A 22,764-nucleotide genomic window follows, 5' to 3' on the forward strand; every position below is an offset into this window, starting at 1 on the left:
TGTCTTTTCCAATATGATCTGAAAACAACTGCAGGTTTGGTTTAGAAGTAAACTAACTGCCTTGTACATTACTTATTGCACAGAGATACAGTGATGCATAAACAGCACATGATGTATATCCTCCTCACAGCAGGAATAAGGTTTTATCCATATGAAGCTGATGAGCTCTGCTTCAGAAGTGATGCTCTATAGTGACATCTTCATTGTCATTATCCAATCCCTGCACAGCCTGGTTGGGTGGGATCTTTACCACAGACATGCATGTAGTTTCCTATAAATGTTAGAAAATTATAACAGCTGCTAACACAGGAAAAGTTCAGATAAAAAGACGATCAGCATATTGATTGATTAGAGAATGATTCAGAGTGTTACCTTTGGCTCTGCGTCGATATAAAGACGCCATCAGGAGAGTGGAGATGAAGTATGGACAGAACACCACCAGGTGGAGGACCACTGAATACAAACTGGAGGGAGGAGGAGTCAGGGGACAGTACTGTGGATGAGGGGGGAGCTGAGGTGGTTGGTGGGGGTGTGGTTGTATGTTTGTCTGTAGAGAGAATCTCACCTGATCAGATGAATATGTGGATGAAATAAGAGGTGAAATCAGAGTGAAGCTCCTCACCTGTGACAGTGATCCAGCTGGACGGAGACTCTCCATGACCGCTCATGTCACACTTGTAGAGGCCTTCATCAGACCTGGAAACATGCTGGATGGTCATGTGACCTGTAGGCTGCTTCCTGATGAGGGAGCCATCTTTATAGAAAGCAGCTGGGAGGTTGGAGGGAGTGGTCTTTGTTTTACAGAGCAGAGTGACGTCATCTCCCTCCATCACAGGGAGGACAGGACTCTGCAGGATCACTGATCCACCTCAACACAGAGACAAACTACAGCATTTCATCCATTTACACACAGCTTCATCAACACTAACTCCACACACTCAGCTTACCAGTGACTGTCAGGTTAACCATGTTACTGATGGGACCCTCTCTGGACTCACACCAGTAAACTCCACTGTCCCACATGAAGATATAGGTGATGTTACAGGAAGAACCAGCTGATTTCCCCACCCATCTCCACACTGAATCCTCTGTTGTGTCTTTGGGTTTCTCCTCAGAGTCCATCCAGCAGGTTCAGTGCTCTCAGATGCACAGTTATAATTAATGTTATTAAAAACACCAAAAAAGGTGGTTTTGGATTTAATGTCTCAGTTTTTAGAGACAAGCTTTATTGAACGTTTATACGTGGCAGACAGCATTAAAAATAAGATGCAGAAAATGTCTATTTAAGACTCTTTGAGATGTTTTGGATGATCACGATGAGGTCACTGACCTTGGTTTGTTGTGCAGCACAGCAGTAAGTTCAGACCTAAAGAGAAATGATATCAGTCAATCTGAGTTTTCAGCTGGTTCACATTACAGCAAAGCTCCTTCTGGTAGCACGTCTCCCCTTTAGGGGACTTTTAGCTTCTGCTGTGGGCTTTTTCTAGCTGTTCATTTGTCTGTTTTTGTTTTTGTTTTTAAAACTATATCCATAAATATCATGAATGTGTCACAGAGACACAGACAGCTGCTAATCAGTGTCAGTAACAGACAAATAAAATAGGTTCAGTTTCCCACTTCTGGGATAGCTGAGGTGAACAGTAGCAGACAGCTAGCAGGTACAGCCCCCTGTGTCAACATCTGCCTGTCAATTAAACAGGCCACACCTGTAATAATGTTTATAATTTTAAGCCTTAATTCCTCAAGATACAAATTAAAAATACACACTTTAAAATATGTTCTTTCCTGATTTCTCCGTTTTATGTACAAACAACACTGGTTCATCTGTGATTCATAAGTCAGTGTTAAATAGCTTAACACTTAAAACTGTGGCTCAAGACTTTTGCACAGTACTCTGTATAACTCAGCTGATATACTATAAATACAATTAATTACATTTCTAAGTGAAAGGTTGAACTTACAGAGCAGCTGGGTTCATTTTGACTGAGCTCAGACACAGCAGTTTTAATAACTTCCTTCCATGTTCAAGGCTACATATACTGCTTTGTGGTTTTCTTGTTGCCATTATGACAGCTGATCTAATTTAAAATAGCACAGAGAAGATCAGACTCCATGTGACCTTCCTTTATTATGCTTTAAAGGGTTGTACTTTTGTACTTTGAATATTGCTATAACATGATACGGATCAGTTTATGCCTTTTATTCACTGTAACGTTTAACCTGAGTGACGCCACAAAGTCTGAGAGGGGAGGACAAAAAGGGAGAAAAGGCAGAGAGCAGGATGGTTGAGAGTCTGTAAAGAAAAATGTGAGTTTTTAGTTCCATCTGTGGAATATTTGGGGGATTTGATTGATGCTGGTGGACTGCACACTGCTCCATCGATGGACCTCCACCCTAATTTGTCACGCAGCTAAGGTTTTTCTCGTGGACACTGGACTAATATTTCCTCCTGAGATCATCAGTGCTTTTTGCGATGTATCCTGTGACAGCCTCACTGTATTTCTCAGTGTCTGTTGTTATTGTAGGTGGCTGATGGTTTGAAGATGTCCCAGTTTGTAGTGCTGAAGCAGTCCTTCAGAGCATAGGTGCCCCCCTCTGGCCACACATGTATCTGCTTCTGTGTTAGTCTGGTGACTCTCCCTCTGGGTGTGTTTACAAGTCTCAGCACGACGGTTCTGTGATCAGAGACCCAGGTGGGGGAGGTGGGAGGCCTTATGTGCTCCTTTACAGGTTGTGTCCACCAAATCCAGTAGGTTATCTCCTCTTGTGGGAATTATATCAATAAAACCTTTAAATCTGTATTAGCATCTATGGAGTTGACAGTTTACACATCTGGTAAGATACTGTCAATACTGTCAGTTTAGGTCAACATAGCATCTGGATGCTGAACTCACCTGCCTGCAGTTTGCAGTCCAGACCTTTCAACATCTAGAGCAGGGCCGTGCAGAGAGGTTTAAAGGGGCAGGTGCTCAAAGTTAAAAAGGGGCACATTGAACCAGGCTGAATAACAACAACACACATTCATCAAGAATCTAATATGGGATTGCATCATACTATATCACTGTTGTGAGGTGGCGACAAGGCAACGCAAACGTAGCCTATGTTTTACCTGATGGGTACAATGTTGCTGTTAAGGGGTTGCTGCTGCTCCTGCTGCTGATAGTGCTGGAGGGCAGGGCTGTGTTGATCTGAGACTGTAGACATTAGGAGAGATGGTAGCTGATTAAACAAGTGTCATGAGATAATAACAAAATGCAAAGATTGGTGACAGCGCTTGGAACCATAAGGCAACAAAAACTGTGAGAAATAATTTAGGCTCTGCCTGTGAATCACTCTTTGCTTCTCTTCTTCCTTCCATCCCATCATTTCATATATCACTCTCCACTTGCTGAGAACAAGGCACAACTTGCTATTGCAATAAACTATAATCTAATTATCCACACCTAACAACTCTTGCACTTAATCTATAATAAAATGATGACAGAAAAATGTTATAGCACTGCCTTTAGTAGCCTCACACAGCTCTACTGTTTCCTCCTCATGTCCTTACCAGGCATGTCTGGACAATGTTATATCATGAGTAATAATTTAAAATAATCCATATACATAAAACAAACACATGCACGCACACACTGTGACATTTTAGACCTTCTTCAGAATACTATATACTATGGGCATCATGGTGCTGATCCAGAATCCTTACATTATTATTTATTACTAGAGCTACAATAATAAAGCAAAGAGGAGGGGGAAGTAATAAATATGGACAGTGTTGGGGAGTAACGGAATACATGTACCGCCGTTACGTATTTAAAATACAAAATATGAGTAACTGTATTCCGTTACAGTTACCGTTTAAAAAGGTGGTATTCAGAATACAGTTACTTTGTTGAAATAAATGGATTACACTGCGGTACTTTCCTGTTTCATATTGTCGCGGGTCAGGACTGTTTGGGTTTTGTTTGACAGCTACGTTCTGTTGTTCCAGGCGGCAGTGTTACGGTTGCCATGGTTACAGGACGACGCTCTCTCTCTCTCTCTGCGACTGTGTGTTTCCTGGGTGAGAGAGCACCTTTTTGTTGTTGTTGTTGTTGTTGTGCTAAGCTAACAGGCAGAATGCTACAAGCATAGCTCTAAAGAATGTAGCATCATGGCCAGTGTAGTCCGTGTTGCAGGGAGAATGGACTGCCATACACGTTATGGGTCTGTGAGCGCGAGGAGGGAGAAGAAGGGGAGTGGAAAGGTACGAGTTGTCATCGAGCAAAAACGGGAGCTGGAAGCATGTAAATATAATAATAACCACTTCAGCCAAGAAGAGTGCCTGACGAGCCCAGTTGTAAGTAAGCTATTAAGACTCGACTGTACACCGTGTTCGTGTTTTCCTCCGAAAACAATAAGTTCCGTTGGAGCAGTCTTTCAACGCCTCTCTCTGTCTCTCGCAAGAAAAGTTGACCCACACAACAAAGTAAAGCTATTTTTCGGCTACGAGCCGACAGGGACCCCGCCGTATTAGTCAGAGGTCCCTTTACTACAGTTCGGAGTCGCGGACCTTCAGTAATAGTAATAAATCACACAGCAATAGTACATTCACGTTGTTGTAAAAAGCATGATAATATATTAAGTAATCCAAAGTATTCAGAATACGTTACTGTCATTGAGTAACTGTCATTTTGGTGCATGTATTCTGTATTCTGTAATGGAATACATTTTAAAAGTAACCTTCCCAACACTGAATATGAAATAATGTCATTATGATGATTCCATTTGTTTCACTATCCACTCTGTGCAGGGCAAAGCTTATTACATTTTTAAACTGTAGAGATACAATCATTTTACTGCTGTAAAATCCAAATTTTGTCTTATTTAAAATATAAATCTAATATAATCTGCTTCTTAATGTATGTTCTTTAAAATACAGCGTGTGTTTTTTAATATATTATAATTATATTAATGCATAATTATGTGGACATGCATATTAGATCGTTTTTAGTGAAATATAATCCCTCCAGAAAGGCAGGAAAAGCCCGGAAACTTACTTTAAAACTAAATATGTTCCCTAAAACGGTGACAGAGCTACAGACCCATGACAGCCTTACACAGGTAGCCAGCAGCTATGACCAGCACTACTTGTGCAGTTAATAAAAGGACAGGTAATGTTTGTCGCGCTGTTGCACACACAGCACGCTCGTTTATTTCAACTTACCAACGTGTACGTAATAAGCTAATACTCCTGGGTGCTACACACTACAGTGTGCGCTGTACACCTACTTACTGGTTTTGTCGCATCAGTCTGTGTCTCTGAGTTAACTTGTGTTTCTCCTACACCTCCGGACCGCAACAAATGCGCGTGCTCTTTGTGAGCTCGTTCCCGGTGTTGTGCCAAAAAGTGATTGTCTGCCAAAAAGTGATTTCCAGTGTTTCTGTGTATTTTTTATGTGTAATATCTTTACGTATGTTCGTAAATAGACTTCGGTGAACAGGGGATACAAAGGGGTTACATAAAGAATTAAAAAATTATCTGTTTTTTAAGTATCTTTACAACTTGTACTTACATTATAACCAATCCGGTTCTTTATCCCCACTTAAAATATTTTTACAGAACTATTGTAATATTTGCTGCCATTTCTGCTGTGCTCTTGGCCAACTTACTCTTACAAAATACATTTTTAATGTTAATGAGATTTTTTTTACTGCATAAATAAAGGTTATATAAAAGTCGCTGCCAAAAACTGATTGCGGCTTGTATCTTGCTACACGAATGTTGTTTGTGGCTCAAGATGACTTTATGTCATCCATAAGGGATGCATTTGACATATGTTTAACATATTATAGCCCAACAAGTTACTTATAGCACTTTAAATATGAGCAATCGCTTTTTGGCAAATACCGGAAATCAGTTTTTGGCAGACAATCACTTTTTGGCACAACACCGGCTCATAACCAGCGCGTTCTGCCGTCAAGGGCGATCATTGGTTAAATGTGATCATGTGACTGATGCAAGCCAGATCCTTTTATTTAGCAAAACTGTGATTAATAGTTAAATATTATTGTTGAGGGGCACAGACAGGACTCCGCACACACACACACATAAAAAATAAATAAATAAAAAAACAAAAGGGCACTTTGGGCACCCATCAGGAAAGGGGCGGGTGCACGTGCCTGATCTAGAGCACCATGAAACAAACAAACAAAAAGAAGAAGACCCAGGACAGTCGAGCAGCTAGAATCAGACATGAATAGTACAACAGTCGTCTTGCAAAAATCCAGCAACTATTTAAGAATACAGACAACTTGTCTATAAAGTTTCCTTGTGTCACACACAGATATGTACACAGACACTAGGCAGTTTTTTATTACCTGGTATTTTCACTCGAGGGGCCAGTGCAGTGCATGAACTTATACGCCTTCTCCGTCAATTCTACAGTGGCCCCTAGAGACAAAGCACGTACAAACTCCAGAGCACATGGGAAGATGGGACACTTGTTCTTAACTTTTAAGTGTGTGCTGGGTACCTTAGTTAATGGTTAGTGTACAATGAATGTTACTGATTACGTGGTAGCATGGGCTTAATTTCCATGCAGGTTATTACACAACAGTCATGGTGGTTCAGCCCACTTAAGATCAAACTGGGCTGTAAATGGTAAATATCTGTTTAAAACAAAGCTTCAGTAATCACTGCTGCAAATCCTGATTTTGAAAAAAAAAATAACGAAAACATATCCAAGCTGATAACTGTGACTCAAAAGAAAATATATGATGGTTTAAAATCAGGCTTTGTAACTCAAAGACTGAAACTATGTTTCATGTGTTTTGTGTGCTCCTGAAAGACATCTCAGTGAGTTTATAGAGTTATGAGGAAGCACTGAGAAGCATTGAATCATTTATTAACTTTTACTTTCAAAAAGATGATGAATTACACTCAGCATGTTTGTCACTTCAGTTTAAACTTGAGTAGAGGAGCTGTTTTCTCACTTGCAAGCTAAACTATGTGAGGACCTTCATTATGATCACACAAGCTCAAAATTAAAAAAAAAACCCCAAACAAGTCCACAGTTGCAAAACGTCGTTCTTATATCCAATCACAATCTCTACTCATTTACTTTGTCTCTAGTTGTTCTCTAATCACTGATTGTTGTATCCGTGTTTGTTAAATTAACTGAGTTCATACAGACACACTCAAAAAAATGAAACTGGGTGATTGTTACATGTACAAGATTCAAACTTGTAATTTGAACTAAATAATTTAATGTTTCTATGGTGAACATAATTAAATCATGTAGCATCTGCATGAAAATCAGCAACTTATTTTCTTCTTGTTGAGATGACATCATACAATCTAGTAAGAGTGGTTAGTTGCCTGGACTCACGAAATCACAAGATCACATTAGATGACAAACTGCAGGAAAGTCGCTGGAGTTTTAAGAGGCAGATAACTACATCCACACCACATGTGTATGCTATCGCTATTTATTGTGGTTTAACCTGTCAAGAACAAAAACGTACAGAAAACTCTGCATCAAGCCTTGTAATCATAGCTTTCCAGTGTGTAACTAGCAATTCTCTCCAGCTGTGCTGATTAATCATCTATATTTGCCCAAAGTGTTCCAGTGGCCCAGGTGACTATAGTTACACAAATGAAACATAAAATACACCACCTCATCATTTCAGAGGCATTTAAATAATTACATTTATTTCCTAAGCAAAAACAAAAGCAGTCTATGCCAACAGAACAAGCAAAATATTACTCTCTAAAACATCATGTTCCAAATGATGTGAGATAACTGAATAAATCACTATTTAATAGTTAATTTGTAAGAAACAAGAATGAAAGTTACAAATGTATTGTGCATGACATGGGTATTAAAATGTGATGACAGAGCCAGGTGCAGATGCGTTACAAGTTAATCTGGTTGTAAGCTATGGCAGTTTGCCACAGGTGGTGCTGGTGGACTGGAGTCCATGTGAGTGCAGAAAATGCAAACTGCACATTTTAGTTGTGAGGTTGAACTCTGAAATCACATCACAGCAATAACATGTGGAGCAAACGAGAACTAAGGAAAGAAGATTCTCCAGACTGTTAACTTTCACAGCACTGGTGTGGTGACCTTGCAGTTTTCTTACATATGGGAGTATCACCAGATAAAATGGTTTTAAAATTTGTTTTGGTCAAGAACAATATGAATGTTGGATTGTTGCATTTGAACCAATCCCAAAAATGTGGTCGAGTGTTTGCAGTTCATGATTTACAAAGACTATTGCTCTCATCTAACAACAAACAGCAAACAGGGGTGCACACAAAACCACACACTAATGGAAGGAGCTATAGATGTAAACAAATATGGGACATCATCATGGATCATAATAAAGTCTTCCTGAAAACACATAAGAAATCTAGAGTCAAAAGTTGTGTATAATTTTTCTATTGGTTTATTTTTCAGAGGCAACAATATTTGAACTGAACTAAAGAAGAAGGTAACATGGCAATAACAATATCAGCGGACTGCGTCAGTAGGACGTATAGTTATATTTCAAGGGTATACAGCTGTGACATACCTACAGCAAAGATTTACTATAGAAGCATAAACCCTTCTTAGACCCAAGCCAGAGTGAAAGCCTGTACAGTTCAGTTCATCTGATGTCCACTTAGGACTTTCTCCAAAACAGGGTCCATGCCCACAGAAGCATCTAAGAGAGAATTCATCTATCTGGATACCTGATGTGACCTCTTTCACTGACAGATACCAGTGTCAGTTGTGCTACCCAAAACTTAAACTTGACCTCTGTACTGTTTATGTGCTTCTGGTGTATTTTAGAACATTTTTAACTGCACAGCAGTTAAAAATGCTGATTTTCTATCACATTTATGACTTTTTTTCCCATGATGATTTTTTACCAGGATAAATAAAGGACTAATGATAAAAAATTATTTTGTTGCGGTTGATTTTCAAAGGTTCACATAATGGGGTCAGTGTTTGTGAGCCAAACAACACTGCTTGGCTGTGTAAGTGGAGCTGCCTGTCATTTGGGCCGGTCATTTTTTTGAGTTATGATATTTTGTTAAGAATTTTTAAGTAGAATTCTGTTCATTTCCCCTCTTTTATGGGCCGACTTAGTTCTTAAAACAGCTTGTTTCTCTCATTTAAAATGTTTGTATTAACTTTGTCTTTTTGGGGTATAATGAAACCCAATCACCAAGCATCTGAACTGTACATGTGAAATAATAACAAGAGCACTCAGAGCACAACTCCCTTTGAAGAGCAATAATGAAACGGAAACATCCAGTTTTATGACGTTATTACATTATGCTGATGTCTGACCTGTGACCTATGACTGTTGCATACTAAAATGACCTATTTTATTATGTTTACCCATATGATTGGAGCAGAATTAAAATTTTCCATATCTACATCACACAAAATCTAAACGTGATATCTTTAACTGTGGATGCTAGACTGCTAATTGATTGCCCCTCTACCTTAGAGGGGCGAATAAAAGACAAAAATATACCATGTAAACAAGTGTTCACAGCATTTTCCGTGAGACTCACCTGCTTACAGCCTGACGCTGCTTTTAACATGTTTGGTGCTAAGGTAAAGAATGCAGTTATCTGCATAGGTCACCGTGGTGGTGCGGTGCTTAGCACTGTTGCCTCACAGGAAGTATGACCTGACTTTAAATCTACCTTTCTGGCCTTTCTGTGTGGAGTTTGCATTTTCTCCCTGAGCTTCATTATTTAGTGAGTAAAACTGGCTGTGATTGGAAAAATGGAAGAACAGGGATTCTAAAGAGGACCAGGTATTCACCACATTTTATACTGACAGCAGTGGAAATGTTAAGGAGGTTAAACTGTTGCCATTTATAAAGCAGCTACTGTGCTACCAGTTTCACCAGTAGATGGCAGCAAAATGTAAATGTGGCTCATGTCCAACTCTGGCTTTACAGAGCCAGAGCTTTAGGAGGGACTCTGTGCTGTTTCTGGAGATGGGAGTCAGAAAATACCCAGCCTCAATTATACATATTCATGAGTTTTCAGTTTATGACTGAACACTTATGTTAATAGACCTCTCTGCACTGAATCATATCTGTTATTAATCTCTGTCTCTCTTCCACAGCATGTCTTTATCCTGTCTTCCTTCTCTCATCCCAGCCGGTCGCAGCAGATGGCCCCGCCCCTCCTTAAACCTGGTTCTGCTGGAGGTTTCTTCCTGTTAAAAGGGAGTTTTTCCTTCCCACTGTTACCAAAGTGTTTGTTCATTGGATCATTTGATTGTTGGGTTTTTGTCTGTATGTATTATTGTAGGGTCTATCTTACAATATAAAGCACCTTGAGGCAACTGTTGTTGTGAGTTGGCGCTATATAAATTAAATTGAATTGAAAGCTCTTTGTTTTCATCTTAAACTATCAAGTGTGACACTAGAAAGTTTCCATGAGAAAGATTGATACAAATACTATGATGTTTTGTAAAAATGAGGTTTACTGTAAAATGATGATCACCCAATCATAAAATTAAGTTTCTCTGAGAATACATCATTTAATTTAGCACAACTCATGTCATTAATTATTCACTAAAGTTCAAAATAACTTGTTGGAGTTGGGTTTTTTCTTTCTCTCCAGAGTTTTTCCATCATACAAATCATGAAAATCAAGAAAAAAAAAAGTCTCAAAATGTTTTCTTTGGTCGGTTTACTTGGAATATTTTTGTACATAAAGATGAGATCTTTTCAGTCTCAAACACATATGTCATGCACTGAGGCTTTCTGCACAGTTTGCAGCCACTCAAGAGTGCCCATGCTGTTCTTAGTCTGTGGTTGTGGTTTATTCTTTATTTTTTGCTCTGAAGACACAAGTGTATCGGTTAACCAAAATGGAACAACTCCAATTTTTTTTTTATCTGAACCTTTGGTGAAACCTACACAGAACCACACGAGAAAAACTAGTGAAAAAATATTTTACTGAACATGATCTCTACACCTCTACTGTGGGAAGAAGAGCAGGATCTGACAAACATGAAAAAAACACAAATAACAGTGATTAACTGCATGTTTGTATTAGTCTTAAATAAGTGTGTGTGTGTGTGTGTGTGTGTGTGTGTGTGTGTGTGTGTAGGTGTGTGTGTGTGTGTGTTTGTGCCTTTAAGTGATATGTAGGTTTTGGTTAGGTTCACTGTAATTGTAATTAGGCAGGTATAGACATAAAATATACTTTTGAACATGTTGATGTCCTCTGGTTTGAGGTGTTGGCGGGGTCTGTTGGAGACCAGCAGCTGGATTGCAGCTGTGGTTGGACTGGTGGACTACTGCAGCCCAGAGTAGATGACGTTTGGCACTAGTTTAAAGCCTGAAAACAAACACACAGTCCAAAGAACAGGACACACGATTACAATCTTTGTAGTTCAATCAAAACCTCAAATCCATCCATTTTCTACCACTTATCTGGGTTCAGGTCCTCGAGGAAGATCAGTCTAAGTAGAAAAACCTAGACACAGTATGCCCACACCTAGAGTGTGGGCATACTGTGGGTACATTGCGGGCCCACAGTGGACCTCATTGTTGGCCCCCCTCTTTGATTAGTGTAGGTAGCCTACAGTAGTGTGACACCCACATTGGCCCACACAGCCCTAGCCTGGACCCCAAAGGGGCATATTGCTGGATACATCCCAGCTTTGGAGAAACCTGAGCTTAACACGATTCCCATGTTCCAAAGAATCTGCAGTCCATAACACAACTTCAGGGTGAGCATGGCAGAAACTGCAAATGAAAACATTCTCACATATAATGATCTAACTTACATCAAATGAAAACATTCTCACATATAATGATCTAACTTACATCAAATGAAAACAAAAGGAAACACAGGCATCTTATCTGCCCCCCTGACATAAACAGGAGAGAAACATTTTAAAAAAAGCTTCCCATCAGGCCATTTTCCATTTTCATAGTTTAAAAATTACAATTCAAGGGTAGCACCTGTGCTCCAATGAGTGGTAGAAGCTGCACTTCTTAACAGATTGGAGATGTAATGCATTCAAAATCAGAAACTGTGAAAACTGTACAGCTGCCCTCTTTTGCATAAACAGCTTTTTTTTATAGAAATGCTTTTTTTCTGTTTTGCTTTAAAAAATAAATTGACATCCAGACTTTGGTGAGCCATGAGATTTGTTACAAAGTTATATGTTTTTTATTTGGTTGGTTTTCCTAAATTCAGCACAAATTCAAACATTAAGATGTGGAACTGACTCCTGTCAGAATAACTCATTTTAAAGATGTTTTGTTAAAATAAATAGGTCATGTCAAATTGTTTGAAGTGGACCTAATATGATTTCAGCACAACATTTTTATCTTTAAATTACACTGGTCCATTGGGATCCTCAGTCCATCCTGGTGCCTACGTTGACTGCTTTATTTGAAGCTTTAAACACACTTAATATGAACATCCAACAGTGAAAAAGGATATATATCCCAGGGAATAAGAAAAGTAGAATAGGTCCATTTTTACATTGGCTATACCTCTCGTACCTCTTGGTCTGTTGGCTATTTGTCCTTCACTGACATCTTCATATATTCTCACTGTTGAGTAGACTGCATCTGGATCACTTCCTGTTCAATGAAGAACATTTAGATTACTGCAGGTACAAAAGCTGCAAATTTAGCAAGAACAGTGTTATATTAGAAGGAAATAACAGGAGTTGCAATAAGGGCAATAAGAGAAATCTAACAATGATTATACATAAAATGACATAAAACATTCAAGTCCAGGCACCTATGCTAGGTTTGAAAAAAAGAAATGATTTGGTAAAATACATCAAAAATATACCAACACATATTGGATTACTCTTCCATCCCAGTGCAGAGATACAAAGATACAACAGAGCAGCTTCACTCACCATGTGCAACACTATGTGCATGCTGTTATGGTCTGTTAAAAGCACTTTTGTAACAGAAGATTGTGTCAACAGAGGACATTTAAATCAACTTTATAATCAACATAATAACAATAAACAACACTGTTAGTAAAGCAATTGAAATAAATACACAACAAGCCAGTCCAGAGATATAAAACCTCCACTGTGTCCTGGATCTGCCTCCAGTCCCAAACCTCTCGCCTACTGTAGGAGGTGCCCAGGAGACATCCTGGTCAGATTATGAGTCACCTTAAATGAATCCTTTCCAATGTGGAGGATTAACGTCTCTACTCTGAGCCGTTTCTGAAAGAACAGATCGAGCTGTAAATCATCAACTCTCTCTTTACTACAACAGGCAGAGCAGCATCCCAGTTACTGTAGCTGCAGTGACTTCCAGTCATGTTGCAGTTTATGACACTGGTGATATGATCTATTTTATTGCCAAACATATTTAAAGTGTCAGCTTTCATGTTCTCAAAATAACTGCAGTTACCACAGTCTGTAGGCCACCAAAGCCAAGTTCTAGGTTTGAGAGCAGAAAGGTGACTTTGACAAGTTTGTCTCTGATTAGCAGGGATTCAGTAAAAATCTCTAAAAGTGTTTCTCTCAAGAATGTCTCATTTTTTTTCTTTAGGAAGTTTTGATCAAGACAGCCTCTCTGCTGTACCATGTGACAATGCAGTTATAGTCGAGCTATGACTGCTCTGTCAATATCTTTGTCTCTACACCCTGAAAAAGGCTGATCCGTGATGGTATTTTCAAATGTTTTTAGCTCTTTACTTTAGTTTAGATTACTTTTCATAACCTACATCAAATGCCTGGACTTGGATCTTCACCTGTGTCAGGCCCATCAGGGTTCAAGTAATTCAAGGAGCCCTATTTGTGACTGTGGCTCAGGTGGTAGTGGTTCATCTATGAGTCAGGAAGTGTGTGGATCAATCCATGACTCCCCCACTCCATGTGCTGCAGTATTCTGGGGCAAGATACTGAATCCTGAGTCTCTCCCAATGCATCTGTTAGAGCAGTGGTTCCCAAGCTTTCTTCGCTGGGCCCCCCTTTGTTTTACAGAAAAAGGTTCGCTCCCCCCCCCCCCCCCCCCCCCCCACACACACACACACACGCACGCACTAACACATCCTCCAACCACACACACCCATATTTTGCTCAATTGCGGTTTATTTCACACCTCAAACATTTAGTAAACAATTAAGCAAATATAAGTGATCTGCAGGTAGTAAGAAAATAAACTACTAACTCTTTTACGCTGCGTCCACACCTACACGGGTATTTTTGAAAACGCAGCTGTTTCATCCACACGTAAACGGCGTTTCGAATCACCGAAAACTGAGATTTTTTAAAACTCCTTTTTTGCGTTTACGTGTGCACGAGGAATACAGAGTTTGTCATGCAATGTCACAGGTATGTGCCTTTATTCACGTCAGCTGTGCGCCACGTAATTGTTTACATGAGAGGAATTGCAGAATAGCAGATAAACAGTATTTTGTCTCTATCTTCAGGTTTTACACGCTTACATATACACACGCAGTTCCTGTCCCTCCATTTACAGAGGCAGAGGCATCACGGTGTGATTATTTTACATGCAGTTGTTTTTTTCCTGTGTAATAATATTCAACATTGCTATTAATAAATTTTTTTTAAAAAAGGCCTCTCTGTGCACTTTGGGAAGGTCTGTGTTAGAGTGTTATACACTTAGGCATAAATAGGCCAAGTGGGGCTTTCTCAGCGCTTCAGGACTGTTTTGAGTGCACAGACTGGAACATGTTTAAAGAGGCAGCCACCCAAAATGACTTCTTGGACCTGGACGAGTTCACTGAATCCGTGACCTGTTACATCAGTAAGTGCACAGAAGATGTAACTGTAACTGGAGATGTCACACTCCCTGAGGAGCTGAACAAATTCTACGCGTGGTATGATGCCCTGAACAACACACAAGCAAAGAAAGCCACGCCCCCCACCACCGACCAGACCATCTCTTTGCCTGCAGCCGACGTGAGGAGATCTCTCACCAAGGTCAACCCACGAAAAGCTGCTGGACCAGAAAACATCCCAGGTCGTGTGCTGAGAGAGTGCGCTGATCAGCTGGGTGATGTCTTCACAGACATTTTCAACTCATCACTGAGCCTGATGATCGTCCCAGCATGCTTCAAGTCCACCGCCATCATCCCAGTGCCAAGGAAATCCTCAGTATCCTGCCTGAATGACTACTGTCCCATCGCACTGACCCCCATCATCATGAAGTGCTTTGAGAGACTTGTCATGGAACACATGAAGATCAACCTCCCCTGCTCACTGGACCCGCTGCAGTTTGCATATCGGCCAAACAGATCGACCGAAGATGCTATTTCCACTGCACTTCACCTCTCCCTCTCCCACCTGGACAAGAAAGACAGTTATGTCAGAATGCTGTTCATAGACTTCAGCTCAGCATTCAACACCATTATCCCCCAAAACCTGTTTAACAAACTCAGCAAGTTGGGACTGAGCACCTCTCTCTGCAACTGGATACTAGATTTCCTGTCAGAGAGGCCTCAGTCCATCAGTCCACAACTTCTCCAGCACCATCAGGCTGAGCACAGGAGCTCCTCAGAGCTGTGTTCTCAGCCCTCTGTTGTTCACCCTCCTGACACACGACTGCACCGCCCTACACAGCTCTAACCACATCTTCAAGTTCGCTGACAACGCAACCGTGGTTGGACTCATCAACAGCAACGACGAGTCAGCGTACAGAGATGAGGTTCAGCAGCTGGCGTTCTGGTGCAGTGAGAACAACATGTCACTAAATCTGGACAAAACCAAGGAGATGATTGTTGACTTCAGGAAGACTCGCTCCACCCACACACTGCTCAGCATCCACGGTTCCATTGTTAACTGTTAACTGCACCAAGTTCCTGGGAGTTCATACCTCAGACGACCTCACCTGGACCACTAACACCACTTCCATCACCAAAAAGGCCCAACAGCGCCTCCACTTCCTGAAATGCCTGAAGCGGGAGAACCTCCCTCCTCCCACCCTCACCATATTCTACAGGGGCATCATAGAGAGCGTTCTGACCAGCTGCATCTCCATGTAGTTTAGAAACTGCAAAGTCGGTGACCTCAGCCAGCTACATCGGATCATCAAAGCAGCTGCCAAGATCATCGGAACATCTCTCCCTCTGCTACAGGACATCTTTCACAAACGCTGCATCAGTAAGGCCTCCTGCATCGTGTGTGACCCCTCACACCCCTCACATGGACTCTTCCCTCCTGCCATCTGGCAGACGCTATCGCAGCATGTGGTGGCCCCATGATCGGAAGGTCGGGGGTTCGATTCCCCTGAACAGCTACCCTGAGGTACCCCTGAGCAAGGTACCGTCCCTACACACTGCTCCCCGGGCGCCCAGTGGCTGCCCACTGCTTCACTGAGTGAATGGGTTAAATGCAGAGAGGGATTTTCCCCACGGGGACCAATAAAGTACACTTTCTTCTTCTTCATTGGCGCCCGATCCTCCTGACAGATAGCTTTCTCAAAGTGTATGCTCACTCCCCTTACCTCAGTCTCAAGTGTGTGTGGGCGGTTTATCCTTCAAGCTCGGGTCCTCTACCAGAGGCCTGGGAGCTTGAAGGTCCTGCGCAGTATCTTAGCTGTTCCCAGGACTGCGCTCTTCTGGACAGAGATCTCCGATGTTATTCCCGGGATCTGCTGGAGCCACTCGCCTAGCTTGGGAGTCACCGCACCTAGTGCTCCGATTACCACGGGGACCACCGTTACCTTCACCCTCCACATCCTCTCGAGCTCTTCTCTCAGTCCTTGGTATTTCTTCAGCTTCTCGTGTTCCTTCTTCCTGATATTGCTGTCATTCGGAACCGCTACATCGATCACTACGGCCGTCTTCTTCTGTTTGTCTACCACCACTATGTCCGGTTGGTTAGCCACCACCATTTTGTCCGTCTGTATTTGGAAGTCCCACAGGATCTTAGCTCGGTCATTCTCCACCACCCTTGGGGGCATCTCCCATTTTGACCTCGGGACTTCCAGGTTATACTCGGCACAGATGTTCCTGTACACTATGCCGGCCACTTGGTTATGGCGTTCCATGTATGCCTTGCCTGCTAGCATCTTGCACCCTGCTGTTATGTGCTGGATTGTCTCTGGGGCATCTTTACACAGCCTGCACCTGGGGTCTTGCCTGGTGTGATAGACCCCAGCCTCTATGGATCTTATACTCAGAGCTTGTTCTTGTGCTGCCATGATTAGTGCCTCTGTGCTGTCTTTCAGTCCAGCTTTGTCCAGCCACTGGTAGGATTTCTGGATATCAGCCACCTCCTCTATCTGCCGGTGGTACATACCGTGCAGGGCCCTGTCCTTCCATGATGGTTCCTCGTCTCCCTCCTCTTTCTTGGGTTTCTGCTGCCTGAGGTATTCACTGAGCACTCAGTCAGTTGGGGCCATCTTCCCAATGTATTCTTGGATGTTCGTTGTCTCATCCTGGACTGTGGTGCTGACACTCACCAGTCCCCGGCCCCCTTCCCTCCGCTTAGCGTACAGCCTCAGGGTGCTGGACTTGGGATGAAACCCTCCATGCATGGTAAGGAGCTTTCTTGTCTTTATGTCAGTGGCTTCTATCTCCTCCTTTGGCCAGCCTATTACCCCAGCGGGGTACCTGATCACGGGCAGGGCGTACGTGTTGATGGCCCGGATCTTGTTCTTACCATTCAGGTGACTCCTCAGGACTTGCCTGACCCTCTGCAGGTACTTGGTGGTTGCAGCTTTTCTAGCGGCCTCTTCATGGTTCCCATTCGCCTGCGGGATCCCCAGGTACTTGTAACTGTCCTCTATGTCTGCAATGTTGCCTTCTGGTAGTTCAATCCCCTCAGTTCTGACTACCTTCCCTCTCTTTGTTACCATCCGACTACACTTCTCCAGTCCAAACGACATTCCAATGTCATTGCTGTATAGCCTGGTAGTGGATCTGGATCAGTGAATCAATGTCTCGTTTACTCTCGGCATACAACTTGATGTCATCCATGTACAGGAGGTATTCTTCTTATTCTTATTTTTCCTATATTTATTGTTGCTCTTTTGCACTGTATGGAACTGGAGCCTCGTCGTCTTGTCTCTCTATGTACTGAACTGTACATAGCAGAGATGACAATGAGGTTGACTTTGACTTTGACTAAAAGTGCTTTATAAATGTGTGAATGAGCTATGCAGTAATAAGCACTTTGAGTGCTCAACTGAGTAGGAAGTTACTAAATAAGTTTATTTAACATCTTGCCATCTTTACATTTTTTCTTAATAAGAGTGTTTTAATACACTATGTCTATGACACAAACTTATTATTTGTAATTTCGCATCATGAAGAGAATAATCAATGATATTTATAAACACCATCAACTGTGAACAGCTTTATTTCCCGTAACGCTGTGAAACACAGAGAACAGGGGGCTGTAAATAACCACAAAGCTGCACAAAGTTCATCTGTTAATGCAAACTGACACTTGTAGGAAAACACCTTCTTATTACATGAACCCTACTTTAAGCTAAACCAGAACACCTAGCAGTGCAAATTCTTTTTCTTTTTTTTTTTTTTGTGTCCCGTTTGGATCTTTAGCCATCAGAATTGTTGTCTTAAGGCCAAGAAAGATGCCAAGCGGATTTATTTTACCAAGTGGATCATCATGGCCTTGCCATATTGGTCCATTTGATTGACCTTTATTATAATTATGAATTTATTTTATTTTCGGTTGCTACAAACGGGACAGTCATGTCTGTCCCGTTTGTAGCAGTGCAAATTCCGATCAGCGTCAGACTACAGTTAACTGGAAACAACAAGAGGGAAGAGGTGCTGTGGTCTTACACAGAACTTTAAAGTGGTTAAAATGATTGAAGGTCAGTTTGAGCTACAGGTAATGACAGTCAATGATCTTTTGTCTGTTCAGTCTTTCTAACAACTTGTTCAGCCTCGTTTAGGCTGCTTTATTTTCCCCTTTGTGCACTGCTAGAATGTTCAAAGGCCCAGATGTGGTTTAAAAGTCACAACACGCCCGACTTTATAAAAGTTTTAACACATGAAACCCTTGGTGAATAAGGGCTTGCCTGCCTTTGCAAGAAAAGACTGGATATAGCAAGCTTTGACTTTGACTTTGACTAAAAGTGCTTTATAAATGTGTGAGTGAGCTATGCAGTAATAAGCACTTTGAGTGCTCAACTGAGTAGGAAGTTACTAAATAAGTTTATTTAACATCATGCCATCTTTACATTTTTTCTTAATAAGAGTGTTTTAATACACTATGTCTATAACACAAACTTTTATTATTTGTAATTTCGCATCATGAAGAAAATAATCAATGATATTTATAAACACCATCAACTGTGAACAGCTTTATTTCCCGTAACGCTGTGAAACACAGAGAACAGGGGGCTGTAAATAACCACAAAGCTGCACAAAGTTCATCTGTTAATGCAAACTGACACTTGTAGGAAAACACCTTCTTACTACATGAACCCTACTTTAAGCTAAACCAGAACACCTAGCAGTGCAAATTCTTTTTTTTTTGTGTGTCCCGTTTGGATCTTTAGCCATCAGAATTGTTGTTTTAAGGCCAAGAAAGATGCCAAGCGGATTTATTTTACCAAGTGGATCATCATGGCCTTGCCATATTGGTCCATTTAATTGACCTTTATTATAATTATGAATTTATTTTATTTTCGGTTGCTACAAACGGGACAGTGTGTAGCAACCGGTAAACTGAAGGTCAGTTTGAGCTACAGGTAATGACAGTTAATGATTTTTTGTCTGTTCAGTCTTTCTAACAACTTGTTCAGCCTCTTCTAGGCTGCTTTATTTTCCCCTTTGTGCACTGCTGGAATGTTCAAAGGCCCAGATGTGGTTTAAAAGTCACAACACGCCTGACTTTATAAAAGCTTTAACACATGAAACCCTTGGTGAATAAGGGCTTGCCTGCCTTTGCAAGAAAAAACTCGATATAGCAAGATCTGCATCTTATCTTAAAGACCTCTTAGTACCATCGTTCCAATAGAGCTCATCGCTCTCAGACTGGAACTGTTGTTCCTAGAGTATTTAAAAGTAGAATGGGAGGCAGAGTCTTCAGTTTTCAGGCCCCTCTTCTATGGAACCAGCTTCCAGTTTGGATTTGGGAGCCAGACGCCATCTCTATTTTTAAATTTTCCTTTTTGAGAAAGCATATAGTTGGGCTGGATCAGGTGACCCTGAATCCTCCTTCAGTTATGCTGCAATAGGTGTAGACTGCTGGGGGATTTTCATGAGTGTTTCTCCTTTACTTAGAATGCGTTTATACACCTCTCTGATTTAAATAATTCATTATTATTAATCTCTCGCTCTCTTCCATAGAATGGCTTTTTTCTGGTTTCACTCCCTTCACCTCCAACTGACAGTGGCAGATGGCTGCTCCACAATGTAATGTAATGTTGGACAGACCATCACACCATAGTTTGAAGTAACAACTGAATTTAACGGATTGTATTTTGTTAGATCATGAAGCATTCATGCATCAACCCCCCACCCCCACCTCCACGCCCCCACAGTCTGAATCTCACCTTCACGTTTCCTGTAAACACATCGTCTCACCAGCAGAACCAGTAACACCAGTAGAGCCACAACATAGACTGATCCAACACATGACAAAACAGAGAGAACAGCAGGAGAGAGTGATGGAGGAAGAGTGCTGGAGGTGGATGTAGGTGGAGGTGTGGTGGTGTGTTTGTCTAAAATAAAGCAAACACAGTCATTAAGTTGTCGTCACATTGTGAATGTTGAAAGCTGCAGAAACACAGACAGGTGAGTGTGTCACCTGTGACAGTGATCCAGCTGGATGGAGACTCTCCATGACCGCTGATGTCACACTTGTAGAGGCCTTCATCAGACCTGGAAACATGCTGGATGGTCATGTGACCTGTAGGCTCCTCCCTGATGAGGGAGCCATCTTTATAGAAAGCAGCTGGGAGGTTGGAGGGAGTGGTCTCTGTTTTACAGAGCAGAGTGACGTCATCTCCCTCCATCACAGGGAGGACAGGACTCTGCAGGATCACTGATCCACCTCAACACAGAGACAAACTACAGCATTTCATCCATTTACACACAGCTTCATCAACACTAACTCCACACACTCAGCTTACCAGTGACTGTCAGGTTAACCATGTTACTGATGGGACCCTCTCTGGACTCACACCAGTAAACTCCACTGTCCAATGAGTCGATGTAGCTGATGTTACAGGAAGAACCAGCTGGTTTCCCCCACCCATCTCCACACTGAGTCTTCGTTTGTGTCTTTGGGTTTCTCCTCAGAGTCCATCCAGCAGAGCTGTCGTCCTCCTCACAGCTCAGAGACACAAAGTCTCCTTTAAAGAACTGAGAGCTGCTGGGACTCACAGTCAGACGAGCTGTCAGGAAGAGGATATGATGTGAATCAATTTTCAAAAGAGAACGACCAACTGAGTTTCAAAATCTTTTACTGTTTCAACAACAGTAACACAGCCACCCAAAATAAAACATATTTTGGGTGGCTGTGTATATTGCACTATAAACATATAATGCAGTAAACATCACGTGTCTTCAGTATTCCTAAATCACTTTACATTTAAAATGTGATACTGATAGTAAAGACAGTAGTCAAGTATGCAGTCAGATCCTGGCTGGTCCAGGTTCAGTGCTCTCAGATGCACAGTTATAATTAATGTTATTAAAAACACCAAAAAAAAAAAGGTGGTTTTGGATTTAATGCCTCTGTTTTTAGAGACAAGCTTTATTGAAAGTTTATACGTGGCAGACAGCATTAAAAATAAGATGCAGAAAATCTCTATTTAAGACTCTTTGAGATGTTTTGGATTATCACGATGAGGTCACTGACCTTGGTTTGTTGTGCAGCACAGCAGTAAGTTCAGACCTAAAGAGAAATGATATCAGTCAATCTGAGTTTTCAGCTGGTTCACATTACAGCAAAGCTCCTTCTGGTACCACGTCTCCCCTTTAGGGGACTTTTAGCTTCTGCTTAGGCCTTTTCTAGCTGTTCGTTTGTCTGTTTTTGTTTTTGTTTTTAAAACTATATCCATAAATATCATGAATGTGTCACAGAGACACAGACAGCTGCTAATCAGTGTCAGTAACAGACAAATAAAAGAGGTTCAGTTTCCCACTTCTGGGATAGCTGAGGTGAACGGCAGCAGACAGAAGGTACAGCCCCTGTGTCAACATCCGCCTGTCAATCAAACAGGCCACACCTACAATAATATCAACTTTAAGCCTTCATTCCTCAAGAAACAAATTAAAAATACACACTTTAAAATATGTTCTTTCCTGATTTCTCGGTTTTATGTACAAACAACACTGGTTCATCTGTGATTCATAAGTCAGTGTTAAATAGCTTAACGCTTAAAACTGTGGCTCAAGACTTTTGCACAGTACTCTGTCTCACAACATATGTCACCACCCTTGTATAACTCAGCTGATATGCTATAAAAACAGTTAACTGCATTTGGAAGTGAAAGATTGAACTTACAGAGCAGCTGCTGAAGAGATGCTGGGTTCATCTTGACTGAGCTCAGACACAGCAGTTAAATCAACTTCCTTCTGCATGCAAGGCTACATTTACTGCTTTGTGGTTTTCTTGTTGCCATTACGACAGCTGATTTAAAATAGCACAGATGATCAAACTCCATGTGACCTTTCTATGTTATGCTTTAAAGCGTTGTACTTTTGTTAAAATGGTAAAAAACAACAACAACCCTGTTTTTCAACTGTCAACTTGAGAAATAATGTTTTATAGCAGGTAGCTGTTGTGTGTTTGGGGCTAGTATGAGACCCTCTCTCTCCCACCCTCC

At 41.3% G+C, this 22,764-nt stretch overlaps 1 protein-coding gene across 2 annotated transcripts; it reads right to left on the minus strand.

Moving 5' to 3' along the window:
• Nucleotides 1-166: 166 nt before the first annotated feature.
• On the minus strand, nucleotides 167-22,560 carry LOC309694884 (Fc receptor-like protein 5). 2 transcript variants are annotated; one of them, XM_082515119.1, is made up of 7 exons: nucleotides 22,443-22,560; nucleotides 21,795-21,830; nucleotides 21,064-21,327; nucleotides 20,739-20,984; nucleotides 20,485-20,652; nucleotides 12,517-12,597; nucleotides 10,889-11,338 (listed from the first exon to the last, which is right to left on the minus strand). In XM_082515119.1, the coding sequence occupies exons 1-7, from the start codon at nucleotides 22,471-22,473 to the stop codon at nucleotides 11,295-11,297; spliced, it is 870 nt and encodes a 289-aa protein (XP_082371245.1). In that variant the 5' UTR covers nucleotides 22,474-22,560; the 3' UTR covers nucleotides 10,889-11,294. The 2 variants fall into 2 exon arrangements, with proteins under 2 accessions (XP_082371246.1, XP_082371245.1); XM_082515120.1 differs by lacking the exons at nucleotides 10,889-11,338; nucleotides 12,517-12,597; nucleotides 20,485-20,652 and adding exons at nucleotides 167-271; nucleotides 373-547.
• Nucleotides 22,561-22,764: the final 204 nt, after the last annotated feature.

This window comes from Aulonocara stuartgranti (assembly GCF_965226115.1).
Source record: "Aulonocara stuartgranti genome assembly, chromosome: 3".
NCBI lineage: Eukaryota > Metazoa > Chordata > Actinopteri > Cichliformes > Cichlidae > Aulonocara > Aulonocara stuartgranti.

Coding starts and splice junctions, on each gene's coding strand:
- LOC309694884 (XM_082515119.1), bottom strand. CDS start 22,473: ATGAACCCAGCATCTCTTCAGCAGCTGCTCT. Junction 20,653..20,738: donor CAGCTGGATCACTGTCACAG/GTGACACACTCA, acceptor GCTTTATTTTAG/ACAAACACACCACCACACCT. Junction 11,339..12,516: donor AATAGCCAACAGACCAAGAG/GTACGAGAGGTA, acceptor GTTTGTTTTCAG/GCTTTAAACTAGTGCCAAAC.